Below are 15,375 nucleotides of genomic sequence, written 5' to 3' on the forward strand. Positions count from 1 at the left end.
AGTGGGAGAGCAACTAATTGAATAGTACAAAGTTAAGGGTCCTGATTCAATTCCTGAGGCAATGTTTCTTATATACAACATTATGCAATTGTCTTTAAAGGAGTCCACAAGTTCTAAAAAAAAAGGAAAAATTTTAATGTGGACAGAAGGAAGTATTAGAAGAAAGAACAGGAGGGGGATGGTACTGACAAAGCAGCTGAAAGGCATGGAGAGTTGGGCAAAGAAGGAGTTAAGTACAATGCTAATGAGCTTAAAGAATGTGGTGCTTCTACTTTCACAGCTCAATTTCACTTCTGCTTACACCTGAGCAGGTGCCCTTAGGACATTCCCCATCTCCTGACCTCCCCCTCCCCCCTCAATTTCACCTTCATGGGTGGAGGGTGGAGGAGGAGTGGGAGGGGCAATGACACCATCAGTACAACCCATGCAGCAGTTTTGTCCACCCACTATGACACAATTACAAAAGGCATTAATTAAAGCTAAAGAGGAAGGATAGAATATATCTGATTTGAGAATAGAAGCATACCCTGTGATTGAAGAGCTTGACTCTTCCGGTCAAATCAGAAGATACACTCCTTTTAATCTAGAAACTATCCAAGATCTGAAAAAGGCTTGCATTCTTTATGGGTCTACATTGTCTTATGCTAAGATGGTATTAGAGAATTTAGCTTATGAAATTTTAAGCCCTAGTGATTGGAAATCTATAGCAAAGACATGTTTAGATCCTGGACAAAACTTGTTGTGGCTTTCTGAGTATAGTTAACTCTGTAGAATACTAGCCCAACAAAATAGGCAACCTGGAGTTAATATATCAGTCTCCTTTGAACAACTAGCAGGTCTAGGTCCTTATACAGACACTTCAGTGCAGATTAATTTGAGCAAATTGCTTCTGCTGCTATCCAAGCATGGGGCCTCCTCCCAGGAAGATAAGATAGAGGGGAAGCCTTCACGAAAATAGTGCAAGGTCTAAATGAATCCTTTGGTGATTTTGTGGGATGTCTGCAGATAGCTGTCATATGAACTATTGGTGAAAATGCAGCAACATAAATTATATAAGACAATTTGCTAAGGAAAATGCTAATGAGGTTTGTAGAAGAATTATACTAAGACTACATAAGGATGCTCCTTTAGATGAGATCATAAGACGCTGTGTCACAGTGGGCACAAATACCTTTTATACCCCGGCTATAATGCAGACTTTTCAAGATTTGAACATGGGAAGACAGGATCTCTTTTGGCAAGGGACTTCTAGAGAGACTCATCAATGCTTTCAATGTGGTAAAGTAGGGCATCTGAAAGCTCAATGTTGGTATAAAAAACAGGGTGGGAGAACAAGTTCCAAAAACCCATGTCTAAAATGCAACAGAGGTTTCCATTGGACATCAGTATGTAGACTGACTCAGGGAAAGAGGAAGAGAGGCTCAGCTCCAGGGCCTTAGGCAAAAAACACTTGGAGCATGATGGCAGCAGATGTTACACCCAGAGAGTCTTTAGAAGTTCAGTGTTAGGCTTAACTATCCATCAATTACAACCATTATATGACACTTTAAGGGGAGACACTGCTTTAAATTCATCACATCAGCTTACAAAAGAAACTCAAGAAGCTTTGAGAGAAGTAGAACTGGTTTTATCCAATGTGGTTGAAAGAGTCCCTCAGAAACCCTTGGAAATAGCAGTTTTTGCTACAGAAGAGGTACCCACAGCAGTCCTTCAGTGTGATAGAGTGGGTGAACCTCCCAGCACAACCAGAACAAAACCTTACTCCTTACCCAGTGCTTGTGGCTAGAATTTTGTTAAAGGCCATTAAGCGAGTTGCATATGCTCAGTATGCTGTAGTGATGTAATTGTAGTGATATAATTATACTAAGGTATATCAGGGCTGAGAGGACTTGAGGTCAGAGTGGAGTGAGACTTCAGTGAGAGTGTGCTTGAGCTCAGATTCCAGACTAGCTGGACATTACAAAAGGTTACAGAGAGGTTGAAAGGGTAGAGGAAAAGGCCACTAAATTTGGTATTTAAGAGGTCACTGGTAACTTTGGGAAAAACAGTTTTAGTTGAATGATGAGGTCAGAAGCCAGACTGAAGAGAATGAATGAGAAGAAAAGAACTAGAGGCTCTATACAGTCTTCCAAAGAGTTTAGCCACAAAAGAGAGAAACTTTCTCTCTCTTTTTCTCTGACTTTGGGAGGAATGTTTGAGAAACTCTTCAAACTCTTCTGAGAAAGACCCGCCTCAGGGAATCAAGATAAAGTGGTTTCATTCTGTTATCTTGGTGTGACTAGTTGAGTCCAGGACCATACCTACTTAGCCAGAACTGGCAATCTAGATTTCTATTGACCTCTATTGAGCTGAAAATTGGCTGGATCACTCCCAGTAAACTGTCCCATTCTACTAGAAATCTAGGCCTGGGGGCAGTAATCTCATTCAATTGAAACTTTTATTCAATTAGAAGATTTATGTCTAATTTCAACTCAAACTGCACCCAGCCCCTAGCCAAGTTTCAAATTCCTTTAAAAAAGGGGGCAACTTGGTACCCTTATTTGCAGAAGGCCAAAAGCAGGAATCATGCCAAGGAACCTCTCTCCTTGGCATAGCTGCCTTTGAGGACCCTCTGCCTGCTGAAAAGACATTCCCTTTTAAGCGTTAATCCCTCTTTATCTCTCTCATCTATTTCCCTAACAGGACTACATCCCTCTTTACCTCTCTGTTGGGATTTCTCTACTAGGAGATTTCTCTGCTAGGATCTTTCTTTCTCTGCCAGGACTCCTTTGCTAGACTTTTATTTTTATGTTGGAACCTTGCCACTAAAGAAGTCAGCCTCCAAGCAAAAGCTGAATTCCCAGTGCCAATAAACTTTTTTTTTTTTTTGCCAGTCTAACTTTTTGGGTTCATAAATTCTTTTCTGAAGAACCTGTGCTGACCAGAAGGGGTTCCCACAACTCTCTCCCTGCGCTGAACCTTGTCAAGATGATTGCAAAGGGAATAGAAGAGACATGGGCAGGATTTTAGGGAAGAGATAATAGAAGATAATGGGAATAAAAAAGGGGGGTAATGATCTGGATAATCCATGTAGAGGGGCTTGGCTTGGCCAGAGGAATGGAGATTCTTGTAAGATAAGAGTGAGGCGGAAGATAATAGGAGAAGATATATTAAATTAGATAGGAAATATACATTTTTTTTAGCATTTTAATTTATTTTTAATACACATTGTTTTATGGATTATGTTGGGAGAGAAAAATCAGAGCAAAAGGGAAAAACATCGAAGAGATTTAAAAAAAAAAAAACAACAGAAAAAAGAATGATTTATATTCAATCTCTTTAGCTCTTTTTCTGGTTGCAGATGATATTTTTTGTCCAACATCTACTGGGATTGCTTTGCTCAATGAACTACTAAGAATCAAACCTTTCATATTCAAACTCTCACATTTTTACTGTTATTGTGTACCATATATTCCTGGTTCTGCCTATTTTGCTCAGCATTAGTTAATGTAAGTGTTTCCAGGCCTTTCTATAACCAGATTGTTCATCATTTTAAAATTGAATAATAATCCATTACTTTCATGTACCACAACTTGTTCAGCCATTCTCCGATCGATGGGCATCTACTTCTTTTCCATTTCTTATAATGCATAATGGGCGTAATTCCAGAATAGTTGGATCATTTCACAACTCCATCAACAATTCATTAGCGTCCCAGTTTTCTTACACCCCCTCCAACATTTATCATTATCTTTTTCTGTCATTTTAGCCAATCTGACAAGTGTCAGGTGGTACCTCAGAATTGTTTTAATTAGCAATAAGTGAAATTTTTTTTTTAGTGGAATCTCCGAAGCTAAATTCTCATCTAATTCTCATCATGTCTCTACATGGGAAGCCATGGGAGATCTGAGGATAAAAAGATAAGGAAAAACTGCTGTGATGCGTGGGATTGATGTAATAAAATTGTGTCTCCTTAATCTTTGTGGAGGGTGGGTCAGCCACCTGGCCTGGGGAAATTCATAAAAATGATCCCTATTCTCCTACCTGGTTCCTATGGGAATCTTCCACTTCCCAATCGATCTGGGAATCACTTTGGTCTGGGAATCCTTTATTGATTTGAAAATTAGCTTCTAATCGCTCCCTAGCCCCAAACCATAGAAGGTTAATAAAAAACAAGATTCCGTAACCAGACCTTTGCTTATTCCAAATCAGGAAGCAGCTCGCTGCAGGAAGTTGTTTCTCAGTGAAAATAAACCTTCCCACCCCCACCCTCCCCCCAAAAAACAAAAACAAAAACAAAGACAAACAAAAAAACAAAAAAACCCTCGCTTGCATATCAGTACTGCTAATTCTTTCGCAAAAACCCGCGACATTGTTAGGTTATCTCTCACCCCTTAATATTTCTCACCCCTCAACAGGATGAGTTAATCATGCGATGTAAAAAGCATTTCTTTCCTTTGTGTCAAGTCTCTAATACTTACAAGCTGTGTGACTCCACGTGCAACATATCTAATTGAGACTTATTTTCCACATCTTTAAAAATGGGCCTGGGCAGTGGATTTCAGTAGGCTAGGTATTATAATCATTATAGACTTGCAGTAATTCAACAAGAGAGAAATACAAGGCGAGGAGACTAAGGGTGTAAGCACTTGGCGTGCAAGCAAAGATTCAAGTTGGTGGTTTAGCCCCTTAGGGACATCGTACAGGAAGTGGCAGTAGCACAGAAAACAGGCTGTAAGAAAAGCTTCCCCTCCGGCCCCACCTATCAGCCTGAGGCTGATGCTATTTGACATAAACCACAGCAAAGAAAGGTGGTAGCCTCAAGAGCCAGAAGCAAACCAGAAGGTTCCCACGAAGCAAGCAGTTTCGCTCCTCCCCTCCCAGCTCCACTTCCTCAGTGGGGTGGAGGAGGGGGAATTTGGTTTTGGACGTTGGTAAAAATCCGCTCTGCAAACCTTCGGGGCACTATTTTGCTTGCCATGGAGAGAGCAGGTGTAGTGACATGCTTTTCTCTCCAAACCAAAACTGGCCGTACTCCCTGAGCATGCGCGGTGGTCACACGAATTCCATTCCCTCCGGGTTTTGCCGGAAGCTGAGCCGGGAGGCGCCCAGGCCGGGGCTTTGAAGGTGGCCGTGAACTCTAAATAAGGCAGAGCCTTGGTGTGGTGCAGAGGGGAGGAGAGGAGCAGGGCGGGGCCAGGGAAGAGGGTGTGACCAAGTGCTAAGCGAGGCATGGAAATAGCTATCCTTAAGCGTGGATCTTTTCCCCTGGAACCACGCATCTGTATCGGTGCTGAGATGGGTTGGACCTTAAGGGGCACAGGGACCCCGAAATTTCTAGGTTTGCGGGTCGATTTGAGGGGTCTGAAGCCCTTGTCCACTACTAGACTGATATAGCCGGATAGATACTGCGCCTAAGTCCGGAAGACCTGATTTCAGACATCATATTAGCTTGGTCAAATCACAGCCTCAGTTTCCTCATCTTTTAAAGGGGGCCTAATAATAGTTCCTACCTCATAGAGTAATTGTTTTGTGGATTAAGTGATCATTTGTAAAGCGTTAGTTAAATAAATCATATATAAATACATAGCTCTGGTGTCAGATATAGATATGTCTAAAGATAGCTAACTATAGGTCTATATAGAACTATAGATTGATTTGTCTAGATCAATGTAGATCTAGATCTATGTAAGATATAGGTAGAGATCTATCTATAATTTATTTGATTGCAGAGTTTTACAAATTCTCTTATTTTATCTACCTAACCATCACCCTGAAATGTAGATACTAGTTTAGGCCTTTTTTACAGATGAGGAAACTAAGGCTGTCATTTGTTTGTGGTCACACACACGTGTATCCATATCCATATCTAGCGATCTCTTTATCAGATGGATCGACTTTGGGCCGCCAGTCATGGGAAATGTGTGGGGATGGGACACGCACTGATACAAAATAGAAAATATTAGGGCCGGAGGTAGGACCGTCTAGACCCCCATTCGCTTCTTTCGAAGATGAGGCTCAGTTTCAGGTCCGGAAGAAGGCTCCAGTTCGGAGGAGGTCGCGGGGCTTTTCTCCAGGAGTCTTCTCTGGTCTCTTGAAGATCGCGACGAAACCGTCTTTTTGATTCTCCCTCCCGGATTCTCTATTGTCCTAAAGCCGCTTGGGAATTGAACATTGCTTGGGGATTGGACATTGCTCGGGGATTCTGGCCCGTGGACTGGTGGATGCCTTGCTCCCCTGGCTCGGGGGTTCACAGGGATCCCCTGCACGCTTTTGAAGCCTTTCCACGAACCCCTAGAAGTTGTCCCTCCAATTCTTGACGGTTGGGGCTTGATGCCCCCAAATAATTTCAAGCTTGTTCCCCTTGTCATCCTAGTCGATCGGCTAATATCTCTTCTCTTCCAAAACAAATTTCTAGTCATCCACAAGGAGCTAAGGAGGAGAGAAGAGGGAACCTCTTTAGGAAGATGGGCCCCGCTCCTGTGTTCCTTCTCCCCCTTCCTCCCCGAAGCTGTTAGAAGTTCGGGACCTGAGAGCGCACTTATTCCTTGTCTCCTCCCCCGCCCTCCCGCCGCGCTCTCCTAGCTCCAAGCTCGCGGCCCTAGCTAAATCCCGAAGTGGATTACGGCGAAGCGGCGGAACGACCTTGCTTTGCTTGTTGCCTCTTTAAAGTCGCCTAGCCTGGGCATGCTCAGTAGGCAGGCTCGGTTTGGGTCCACAAGTCGGAAGCTTGTGCACTGCTCCAGCGCTGAGCCGCCGTGGGGAAAAAATGGAGCCGTTCACCAGTGGTGAGTGGTGCGAGTCGAGCCGCTGCCCAGCCACTCGCCCCGTGCACTTGGCCCGGGCCGGCCCCACGGGGGTGGGCTGCCACCCCTGCCGCCTGGCTCGCTGCCTACAGGGGCTTTGGAGGGCGGGGATGGGGCAGGGGCTGCAGGGGCAGGCTGGAGGCCGGAGAGCTGGGGAGGAGGGCAGCTTCGCTTTGCCAGGCCCGGCCCCTGGCTGCCCGCTGAAGGTCAGCCCCGGGCCCGCCCCGAAGGAGGGGTGCGGCTGGTGTTTCTACTCTCCAGCTCCGGAAAAGCCCCGGTGTGGGCCGATGGCAAAGTTACTCCTCGGTGCAGCCCAAGTGCCCAAAATAACAGGGACAGGGAAGAAACTTGGGGAATCAAAATTGAGCTTCCCTGAGTGATGGAGAAATGAGGTGGGAAAGGTGGCACTTAGCTGGCGCTTAATAAATGTTGATTGATTGATGATTGATTAAGGCTCCTGCTCTGCTTCCCGACGCTGCGCTGATTTGCTAAAATAGAAACTTCAGTGGGTGCTGGAAGGCTAAAGGATAGGAGCAAGAAGGCTTGCATTGGGAGGGAGGAGAGAAGGTGGCCAGCAGAATTGGAGCCTTGGGGAAACTTTAAGAAGATCTTATTCCCTAGCGGGTTTTCTGCATTGGTCCCATCCTTTCTGTCCCTATGTATGTATAAACCCCAGTCCCAAAGCCCCTCCAGTAGTGAGGAGAGAGTCCCCATATCAAATAGACTTTTGAGACATCTACAAAATTTTAAAGTACTCAATGTGTTCAGTTTCTGAGTCCTAGACCTTTCAAGTTTCTAGAGCCCTCCACTGTGATGGGAAGCTAGATGAATTGTGGCATTAGCTGGGGCAAAACCATTTGGGTAATAACTAGGGCCCGCTGCCATACAAATTTAGCTTAAGTTTGCTTCAGAAACTAAAACCCTATGTAAAACCAACTACTTTCACTTTAAATAAAGGTGCTGGTTTCACAGTTTGGGGTTGTGATATTTCAGTAGTTGGTGAAATATACAGGTTTGCTTTGTTTTTTTTTTTTAATGGATAGTAGATTGACTACCTGGTCTAGTAGAACTTTATGACAAAACTTAGATCACTTTCATTTTTCTCCCATAGTTAAGTAGTATTCACTTTTTTGTTGGCAAGTATTTTGAATGTAGTTGAGGTGGGGTGCTAGCTTGGTTAGAGCATGAGGCCAGGATTTGGTTCCTGTAAAAAACTGGCTTCAAAAACATTTTTTTTTTCCATTACACCCTCCTCCCTCCCCTTCTTCTCTTTTCCCCTTCCTCCTTTCCTTTCCCCCTTCCTCCTCCCACATTCTAGAAATTGTGTGCTGTTGATTAAAGAGACACTGAGTTAGTGTCGGTGGCTTTATTCACTCTCAGGCACATATTCAAAGTTAAGGTCCAGCTGACTGACTGCTTAGTAAGTAGTAATCTTTCTTTCTATAGATATTGGTAAAGTAAGTTACTGATATTTTTAATTTTTGAATTTCCTTTCCTCAGCAAGTATTACTTTAATTATTTATAGTTTTGAGGATCAGCTAATAAAGTTATTTAACTGACTTTTTTGTTTAATACTGATCTTTCTTACTAAATCATTTAAAAAGATAATTACTTGTGCTATAATTTCTACTATAAGCTCAGTAATTTTCTATTCTGAGCCTTAAAGTGTGTGGAACTCCCATAATTGTGACTCCTGGTATTTTATTTTCAATCTCCCATATCAGTAAGTAGTGTCAAATTTAGGTTTTTAGACACATTCCAATAAAAATAAAGAAAAAAACTTAAGACTAGTCCAGTATTGTTTGCTTGTCACAAACGAAACAAACCACTGTTTGATATAAAATGTTTATAAGGTTTTTAGATTTAGAATTTTCAAGAATTCAGTCATATTTTGGGATGTGTTGAGAAAGTTTGTGATCATACATCTTCATATATCAACAGATAGGTGGAATGCCTAAAATGTAAGAAACTAGATGTCTAATTCTTTTTCTTTGGCTTTTTTCCAAATTTTCAAATAGTAAGTTTTTTCTTTTTTTAAGGTGAAATAGGGAGGGAAACTTGTTTGTCTTCCTTATGAAGAATAGAAAATTAGAATGTCTTCTTGTTGTGGTTAGGAATTTGGGATAATCTCTAAGGATGAGGATAGTAACATTTATTTCACAACATTACAAACATGGGAAGTAAAGTGTGATGTTTCTTTTTTTTTTCTCCTTCAGGCTTAAAATGGCCTTTGCAATTCATCTCAGGTCAATTGTTTTTCAGTGTTGTTTTCTTTTACATTATTATATACATATTATTTTCTTGGTTCTGCTTACTTTGCTTTATTTCTCTTCCTTCAAGTCTTCTTATATTTCTCTGAATTCCTAATATTTTTCCTCTTCTGTAGGGCAAAGGGAATAAGCACCTACTGTTTGCCGAGCACTGTAGTAAGTGCTTGATAAGTATTTCATTTGATCCTCATGACCACCCTGTAAGATAGATGCTGTCATCCCAATTTCAAGGTTGAGGAAATTGAGGCAAACAGACTTTAAAAGATTTTCCCGGGAACACACAACTAGTAAATGTCTAAAGCTTCATTTGAACTCATATTCCGTTATATTCTTATAACATGGTTTGTTTAACTAGTATTTTGACAAGTACCCACTGGGTTTCCAGTTTTTGTCCTATTCATCTTTGCACAGTATCTTGAATATTCAATAAATATTTAGTGCCTGTTGTGTGCAAAGTAACTGAGTTGGGGTACTGGGATATGCAGACTGAAAAGACTCTCCAAGCTCAAGAAGCTTACTTTTTACTGGGATAATGCTTGCCATTGGACCTATAACATGTAAGTAAATACAAAGTATGTGCAAAATAATTTCAAGATGGAATACTATGAGAAATGATGAACTTCTGCTGTTTTCAGAAAAATTGGAAAGACTTATGTGAACTGATGCAAGATGAAGTGAATAGAGCCAGGAGAACAATGTACTTTTACAAGTAGAACTGAGTCCCTTGGTATAAATAGTTCAGAATCACTGATTTAGTTTATGAACTCTTAAGGTGTTTCCCTATTTACTCATGATGAAAAATACTATAAACATACAGAGAAAGAACTAAGGAATTTATGATGAAAAATGCTATCTAGCCTGAGAAAAAAGAAATAATAGAGTCTGAACGCAAATTGAAGTATATTACGCTATTTTTTTTTCCTTTTGGGGTCTTTTGTTTTCTTTAATAACATGATTAATATGGAAATAAGTTTTGCATGACTGCATATGTATAATCTGTATCAAATTGATTACTTTTTCAGTGGGGAAGAAAGGAGAATTTAAAACTTAAAATTTTTTAAAATGAGTGTGGAATGAGTTGAAAAAATTGTTTTTGTATATAATTGAAAACTATTTAGCAATAAGTTCAAAAGAGAGTGAGTGCTAACAACTAATAGAAAGATAAAGAAAAACCTTGAATGACAGGGTAGTAAGATAAGTATTCTTTCAGGTGGAGGTAAGGAGAGAATGTTATAGACCTCGGTTAACGACATGGAGGTGAAAGATGGATTGTTGCATATGGAGAACAGCCAATAGGCCAGTTTATTTGGAGTCATGAGTACCCGAAAGGAGGAGTAATATGAAATGATTGCAAAGGGTGGATTGGAACCTGACTTGTTGAATTGTTTCAGTTATGTCTTGTCCAACTCTCTGTGACCCCAATTGGTGTTTTTCTTGGCAAAGATATTGGAGTGGTTTGCCATTTCCTTCTCCAGCTCATTTTAACAGGAGAGAAAACTGAGGCAAATCAGGTTTGCCTCAGATTTGAGGCATGAGTTCAGATTTGAATTCATGAAAATGAATCTTCCTGATTTCAAGCCCAGTGTTCTATCCACTGGCCACCCTAGCTGTACTGGAACCTGACTTTTATGTTTATTTAATGCTATAAATGTGGGTTGAAGATTTTATATTTTCTATATTAATCTAGGGGCAAATTTTGTTTTTATTTTTGAAGGGGTTGTGGTTACAAGGGAGGGATTATGTTATTCGATCTGTATTTTAGAATTATCATTTTATTATCTGTGTGAGGCTGAATTAGAAGGGACAGAAAGATGGCACAGAAAATTCAGTTGGGAGTCTCCTGCTGTATGTAGTCCATAGAAGAGAAGATAGAGATTTTTCTACCCTTCCCCAGAGTGAGGAAGATCAACTACACTTTCAATCTTGACCTACTCTTATCTGACTTTTTGATATCCCTGGGACCCTAGCCCTCCAATGCTATCCTTGGGGTTTCCTTGACAAAGAACTGCAGTGGTTTGCCATTTCCTTCTCCAATGGATTAAGGCCACTTGAGGTTAAGTGCCTCACCTCTACACAGCTAGAGTCTGAGACTGGATTTGAATTTAATGACTCTAGGCCCATTACAGTATTTACTGTGCCAAGCTGCCCCCAAATCTACATACTTGGCCACTAATTGAGAGAGGGAAGAATGGATAACTTGAGTGATTGGAAGGATGGCATGACATGTGGTGTTTTTTTGTTTGTTTATTTGGGGTTGGTTTGTTTGTTTGTTTTACATATTGAGCTTGAGGTCGATGTGGTACAATCATGGTGGAAATGGCCAGAGGACAGTAGTGAGTTCAGGACTTTGGCATTATCTGCATAGAGATACATAGAATCTGTGGAGAGAGAATGGAAAAAAAGCTCGGTACACCAGCTTTGGGAAACAGCCACTCTTAAAGGTTGAAAGTGCTTGGGTGATTTAACAAAGGAAAGTAGGAATGGGTCAAAAAGATGAGAATTGGGGTGGTCAGCAGGGCTACAAAGTGCAAATACGTCAAATATGATGAGAACTGAAAAACAGACTTCCCTATAAGATTTCTCTCAATTTACCATTGAGAGAGAGAGAAAGAGAGAGAGAGAAACTTCTATATACATATTTAGTTGTTTTTCCCTGTAGAATATGGGCTTCTTGAAGACAAGGACTGTTTTTTTTGCCTTTTTCTGTTTCCTTACTCCTTAACAACAGTGCCTGACACACATAGTAAGCTTTTAATAAATGTTCAATGATAATCTTGGAAACAGCTATTTCAGTTAAATGGGTTTCAGAAACTGGATTATAAGAATTTTGCTAGTGAATGGAAAGGAAAAGAAATGGAGACTTATTTTAGAAGTTTGTGAAAGGGAGGAAAAATATAGTCAATAGCTTGAAAGTATGGAAGTCAAGAAAGGGGTTTTAAAGATTGGAAGGCTGACTGGGTATATAGGTAAGGTGGGGGGGGGTAGGAAGCAGTACATAAGGAGGGATTGAAGATAAGGGAAAGCTATCTGTTTTATCTTTATGTCCTCTGGACTCTATTTTGCCTTGTAACTATGAGTAATTCTGTTACTCTTTTCAGGTAATATTATCTATAAATCCACAAGTTTCCAAAGGTCCTTAAAGAAGAACTAATGGTAAAAATATTCAGGCATTCTGATTGTTGGTGCCAAGAGAGATATTTTGGTCACACTGTTAAGTGATTTCTTTTTCTGACCCTATTTGTTATTAGTATTTATTGAGCTCTGGCCAAATCTAAGGCATAAACCAAATGAGGCAAACTTTAATCTGACTTCTTTGTTTGTTATAAAGGACACATGTGAAAGTGGAAGGAAGCTTAATTATATCATAGACAAATTTCTATTTGGGGGGGATATGGACAAGAAATGGGACAGTTAAGTATAGAGAGCAAGTGATAATCAGATGGACAGCTTATATACCTCATTGGTATCCATGCAGTGATAAAGCTTTCACAATTCCCAGTGGCCTGGCTGGGTCTTTATATAGATAAACATAGATGAGTTGAGGTCTGCCTTGTTGGACAGAGTATTCACATAGATGAAATTGTATATCCACTAGAGTTTAAAATAGTATGTATCTTCTCCCAATCTCCAACGACAGGCCGAAGAGTTTGACTTTGGTTCCTGGGAAAAATGTAGAACAGATTATTAAAGAAATAATTGTCTAATATCTGGAAAGGAAAGTGACAATTACAAAGAGCCATTATGTTTCATTAAGAACCGGTAGTGCCACCTTGTTTCTTTTTTTTTTTTTTTTTGACCAGATAAAATAAACTAGCAAATGAGAGAAATGCTCTGAATGATTTTAGCAAGGCTTTTGATATAAAGTATCTTCTAGTATTCTTGTGAAGAAAATGAAGAGAAATGAATTAAGATGTTAAAATAATTGAAAGGATTCAGAACTGGTTGGACTTCCAAACATGAAGAGTCATTACTTTGTTAGTATTTCTCTGTTAATTTTTGCCAGAGGATCTCTAGGGCAGTGCCTCAGGATTAGAATTGTACTATTTAAATTTTTTAAAATTTATTTTTATCAATTACTTGGATAAAAGTATCGATGAAATACACACTAGATTTGCAGATGATACAAATTTGGAAGGGATAGCTAATCCACTGAATGACAAAGTTGGGGTCCAAAAGGGACTAGAGTTTTAGACTAAATCTACTAAGGTATAAAATTCATCTTATATAATCTTAAAGTCTTGTAGACTGGTTTAAAACAGGGGAGGTGTGAAGGGAGGTATAGTTAGGCAATAATTGTTCTGAAAAGGGATTCTTAGTGGTCTCCTTGTTCAGTTCAGTTCGACCATATGAAGTGATAGCCAAAAAAAGCTAATTGGATCTTTGCATTAAGAGAGTTTTAGCTTCAGGAACTTGGAAGGGTTAATCCTATTGTAGTTATATCTAATAGTAGACCCTGTGGTTCAAGATAGATCTTAATTAGGCTGGAGAGTATTGGGAAGAATGGAAGCTAGATAGTGGTAAAAGATTTGAGTCCTAGGTATCTTTACCCTGAAGGAAAGAAAAGGGAAGTGTAGAGGTGTGTGTGTGTGTGTGTGTGTGTGTGTGTGTGTGTGTGTGTGTGTGTGTATGTGTGTGTGTGTGTGTGTTTTGTGTGTGTGTGTTGGGTGGGATGGACGGAACAGCGCTTTATGTCTATATTTTAGTAGTGGAAAGGCTGTCACTGAGAGAAGGGTTAAAAGTTGTTTGGCTCAGGGGGAAGAACCTGAAAACATTAAGTTAAGGTTTCTCTTCAGTTGTTTTACAGTCATGTCCAATGACTCCTCATGACCCATTTGAGATTTTCTTGGCAGAGGTACTGGAGTGATTTGCCATTTCCTTCTCCAGTTCATTTTATAGATGAGGAACCAAATAAACAGGGTTAAGTGATTTGCCCAAGATCCCACAGCTAATAAGTGTCTGAGGCTGGATTTGAACTCTGGGAGGTATCTTCTTTACTCCAAGCCTGGCTCTTTTTCTGCTGCAACAATTGGCTATAACAAAGAGGTAAATTTAGGCTTGATATCTGGAGAGATTTTCTAACTTTCTAAAAACCTATTTGGAAGGTGATTGCTTTTGCTTTCTTGGAGGTCTTCATGCAGAGGAGACTTCCTGCATGAGTATAGTTTGTTGAGTATATTATAGTAGGGATTCCTTTTGTGTATGGGTGGTTGCTGAGAGGCTTTCTAACTCTCACATTCTGTGATTCTGGCCTGGTTTTGGGGACTGTTTTGACAGTGAATTTTATGCCTCATTAGACTATAGATGCTGTGTTAGGAAGATGTTGGTATTGATCTATGTATTTATCTCCAGTTGTTTTTGAAGTCTGTTATTTTAGGCTCTTTTCACTGGGATACTAGGTTAGAATAAATCAGGCGTATTTTCCCCATCTATACTAATCCTAAATGATTTGAAAAAAGGATGTCTTTATGAAAGTCATTAAGTAAGTAAATGATGGCTTTAGGAAAGCACCAACTAAAGATAATTTCTTCCCTGCTCACAGCCTTCTTCACCCCTTTTTTTTTTTTTTTTTAAATTAGCCCAAAAGGACATGTTATATTCCAAAGCAGATTATTTGGGTAGATCTTGATGTCATAGAATGTTTAAAGGGTTTATTCTTTGGCTTAAATATGGAAATGTATTTTCAAGTATTTTTCCAATTACACCTAATTTTTTTTAACATTCATTTAAAAATTTGTTTCAAATTCTCTTTTTCCTGTTTCCCCCTTCATTGAAAAGGCAAGCAATTCGATATATTTTACATGTACATTCATGAAAAACATTTTTATATTAGTCATGTTGTAAAAGAAAACAGACCAAAAAAAAAAAAAAAACCAACCTCAAAGAAAAATAAAGGAAATTTTTAAAAAGTATGTTTCGATTTGTATTCAGATTCCTTAGTTCTTCCTCTGTATGTTTATAGCATTTTTCATCATGAGTAAATATGGAAACACCTTGAGAGTTCATAAACTAAATCAGTGATTCTGAATTATTTATATCGAGGGACTCAGTTCTACTTGTAAAAGTCGATTTTTTTTCATATTTCAATTCATTTAGGATATTTCACACCTTTCAAGCAGTTTTAGGAATTGTAAGCAGGAAATTAATAATTTATAGATTTTAAGGTAGTGTTGTCATAGTTTTTCTCAAAGACAAAGCTAGATAGAGCATTTCCTCTAGGAATAGGGTATTTAAAATTCACTCTTTTCCTGTGAAAATTATTAGCATGTTAACCTTTAAATTTGTTACATAGTAAATGTTAATAAATAATATTAGCTAGCTTT

The 15,375-nt window shown here is 39.5% G+C and overlaps 1 protein-coding gene across 1 annotated transcript in view; it reads left to right on the forward strand.

Annotated features, from left to right (window-relative positions):
- Positions 1–6,688: 6,688 nt before the first annotated feature.
- The window catches only part of LNPEP (leucyl and cystinyl aminopeptidase), a 112,637-nt gene continuing 103,950 nt past the window's right edge, over positions 6,689–15,375 (forward strand). The window contains exon 1 of the mRNA XM_051994147.1: positions 6,689–6,767. Coding sequence (XP_051850107.1) covers positions 6,749–6,767 — 19 coding nt within the window. The 5' untranslated portion in view covers positions 6,689–6,748. The remainder of the gene's footprint in view (positions 6,768–15,375) is intronic.

Source organism: Antechinus flavipes, chromosome 1, assembly GCF_016432865.1.
Source record: "Antechinus flavipes isolate AdamAnt ecotype Samford, QLD, Australia chromosome 1, AdamAnt_v2, whole genome shotgun sequence".
NCBI classification, from domain to species: domain Eukaryota; kingdom Metazoa; phylum Chordata; class Mammalia; order Dasyuromorphia; family Dasyuridae; genus Antechinus; species Antechinus flavipes.